At 47.2% G+C, this 3,479-nt stretch overlaps 1 protein-coding gene across 1 annotated transcript; it reads left to right on the forward strand.

The window, feature by feature from the left end:
* The first annotated feature begins 459 nt into the window (after positions 1–459).
* LOC136538232 (uncharacterized) lies at positions 460–1,360 on the forward strand. The gene has a single exon (XM_066530223.1). It carries the CDS (start codon positions 588–590, stop codon positions 954–956), a length of 369 nt encoding a protein of 122 aa, XP_066386320.1. The 5' UTR covers positions 460–587; the 3' UTR covers positions 957–1,360.
* The last annotated feature ends 2,119 nt before the right edge of the window (positions 1,361–3,479 follow it).

Here is a 3,479-nt window from a genome sequence, read left to right on the forward strand (position 1 = left end):
GCCCGCGTCCGTGCTGCTGCAAAATGGGCTCTGCCGCTCTGGCTAGCGCTGAAGACCAAAATGCTGCCGCCTCACGGTCACGGGTCACGGGTCACGGCCGAACCACCACCCCCACCTCGCAGTCAGGCACTCGCCTCGCCTAGCAATAGCATGCCTCCCTCCTTGCCCCTTTCAAACGCGAACGCGAACGCGAGCGGTTTCCCAGGCGACGGAGGGAACGAAAGGGACGCCACGTCGTTTCAAAAATCATGGCATGCGAGGCAACGGTCGCCTAACCTAACACTCGTACTCCTTCCTCCAGGAAGCAGCTCGCAGCGGCAACAGTGGCCGGCAGCGAGTGTCACACTGTCACGCTCGAACACACACTGACACCGCACAAGGACTTGCCGCTGTTGGTTATTTTGACTCCTCTTTTTTGTCCCCGCCGCGCCGCGCGCATGGCCCCTCGGCCCCTCCCCTCTCCCTCTCTTTATAAGCAACACACAACGGCGGCGTCGGCGAGTGTGGGAAGCGGTGGCAGTCAGCTCCTCTGAGCTCTGCAGTGCGCGCGAGCGCGACAGGCCGGGGTGCTGCCGTGGTGGTGGGAGATGGCGACCGTGCCGTTGCCGTGGCCGCTCGCCGTGACTGTGAGCGTGAGGAGGTCGCTGCAGGAGGGGGCCGCGGGCGCGGCGTCGTACGCGCAGGCGCAGCGGTCCCCGCAGCAGGGTACGGCGCGGTCCGCGACCACGGCGAGGTCGGTGGAGACGCTGGTGGTGATCGTGGCCGCGATCGTGCTCGCCGCCGTCCTGGCGGGCGTCCTCGCCCGGGTGTGCGGCGGTCGGCACGTCATGCCGAGCGCCGAATACCACGAAGAGGAAGGCTGGGTGGAGAGGCGCTGCCGGAGCTGCCTCGACAGCGGGCTGCCGCCGCCGGCGGCGGCGGCGCAGGGGTCGTCAAAGACGAGTGAGGCCAAATAGTGTCTGTTGATACTGTAGTGCTGCTAGCCTAGTAGCCTGCTGCGTACTACTGTAGTGCTGTAGCTGTAGCATAGTAATACTAGCGTTTGTGTATGCATTATTAGTTTATTACTGCAGGCTGCTTAAAGTGCTTATCAGCGTCTGCAAAGGCAGTGTGTAATTAGAACAGCCGGATGCCCGGATCTGGCAGCTAGCTATTTGTACACGAGAGTGGTACGAGGCTAGGACATCAGGCATTAATCATCGTTGTAATATTTTTGTACCGATAGATTACTAGCAAAGTAAACTTACTTAACGAGAGTACTTATAGTGAGAGAAGTACCCTATAAATACCATAGCCAGTCGAATTTAGCTAGCGCAATTCTGCAGGGGATACGTACTTTCTCCTATCACAGATATGTAAGTTGTCCTTAAGTCATCTTGTTCAATTAAATTCAATAATAATTTGTATTTATACAAATCTTCTATGATCAACTATATTATTGATTGTCAAAACTAAAATGCTAACTTAAGACAAATATAGATAGATTTACTATATGTAAAATGGGAGTTAGTACGAAATCTGTTCGAACGACTGGGCAACAAATCTGTGCGCTTCGGTCGACCATTTGGCTGATGAGGCCGCAGAATGAAAGAGTAAGTTATCTGAATCACCGAGGCAAACGACCGAGAATCAAGTTCAGTGTCATCGTGAATCCCATATGCCAACTATCCATCGACGATGGGTCGATGGTACTACCGGATAATTAGACCAAAGACCGATTGGTACTACCAGATAATCCGTGCGACATTGTTGCAATGAACCCAAACATCACTGTAACACCAATGCCAAATGACAATTTTCTCATAGGGAACCTGATTGATATTAACACGACGTGCTAACGGCTTTACAATAGGCACATTACCCAGTAGAGTTCAGTCGTTTCTTACTTTTACAACCACGACTCCAAGCCAAGCTTAGAAACGATCCATTCGCAAGGCAAGATAGCTTACAGCCTACCACGCCATAAGCGTTTCACTGATACAGGGGGAGAGAAAAGGCCAGCCTCTTGAAAAGGTCAGTCAACCTTATGAGGGTAAATAAGCTTTGAAGTTACTTACCTCAGGATAGCAGTCCTGATGTACTATGGTTTCGTTGTGTGGATTAACATGCACCACGCAAGATATTCTCCCCTGCAAGAAGCCAAGAACAATCATTAAAGGATTCAGAAGTACTACACGTGGATCACACTGCAAGCAAAGAACCAATAACGTGCACTCCTGGTCAATCTTTTAACCCTAATATTCATCAATCTTTTGTTTAGTGCAACAATAAATTTTGACTCAACTGGAAAAACAACTCTAGCTTGTGAGAGCTACAGACACTGGTGGAACTGTTATTCACATAATTGTTTGTTTGCTTATAAGAAATTTGAATACAGTATACAAGAACAAATAAAGTAACAATAACAACCCAACCTAGGAATTTGACGGATAGCCATTAGATCAATGAAACCATGAACATTCTTGCAGTCATACAATATTACCAGTTTATCACCACAGAGCTATGTTAATAAACCACCTATTTTACAGCAACATAGTAACACAAATACACACATAGAAGTACTGTTCTAACATGTGAGACCCAAAAAGGGTAGAATGAAAAGTTGAAAAGTAGCTCCATCAGAAAATTTTCTAATTTCTAGGATATTTGCATTTTTTTCAATAAAATGAAGAACCAGGCCTACTGCAATGGAGATTACACAATGAAAACTTTGCACTGGTCACCAGTCCATGTAATCAGTGGAACTAAACTAACCATGGCACAGGATTATACATAGGTTTAATATGACCTGCTCCTCTACAGCCTAATCCTCCAACAATATTCTGGAGGAGAGAAAAAAAAAAGGAAGATTTGTTGTTTCATGGCTAAAATAACTGGCCCCGTTCGTGTGCCCTTAAACCCGGCTTGATCCGCTTCTTTTTTCATCCGAAACAGCGTTTTTCTCTAACAAATTCCTCCAGATTCATCCACATTCCTCCAGATTCCTCCAACTATATGCCAAAACAACTATATCCAAATGCAAAAACCAAAGTCAGTAGGCAACTTGGCATGCCTTATATCCATCAACATTGCTTAAGGCATAACTTAACAAATTAAGATGGTCACTTCATATTTTACTCTAGCAGATAGCTCATCAAGGAATTAAACAAATTACTTTCACCAGTAGTCCAGCACCAAACATATCTTTACAGAACAAGGAGAAAGAACTTTCTGTGAACATCAAACAGGGCATGTGAGGAGTAGATGCCACACTGAAGCTTGAGCATCTCTAGCATTATGGCAACGACGGAGAAAAACTGAAAATAACAACCTGTCTTAGACCTGGCGAGAACCTGGCAAGGTTTAGGGAGCCAAACTAGCACTTTATCATTGCCAGGAGAAAGGTAGCTTTCAGGAAAATCCAAAGACAGGCTAACCTTGGGAGAACTTTCCCTGAGTTCCTACTCCTACAGAGAACACAAGGCATTGAGAATTGTGTT

This window comes from Miscanthus floridulus, chromosome 2, assembly GCF_019320115.1.
Source record: "Miscanthus floridulus cultivar M001 chromosome 2, ASM1932011v1, whole genome shotgun sequence".
Taxonomy (NCBI): Eukaryota; Viridiplantae; Streptophyta; class Magnoliopsida; order Poales; family Poaceae; genus Miscanthus; species Miscanthus floridulus.

What these genes read in the sequence shown, in the direction of transcription:
- LOC136538232 (XM_066530223.1), top strand. Translation starts at nt 588, where the DNA reads ATGGCGACCGTGCCGTTGCCGTGGCCGCTCGCCGTGACTGTGAGCGTG.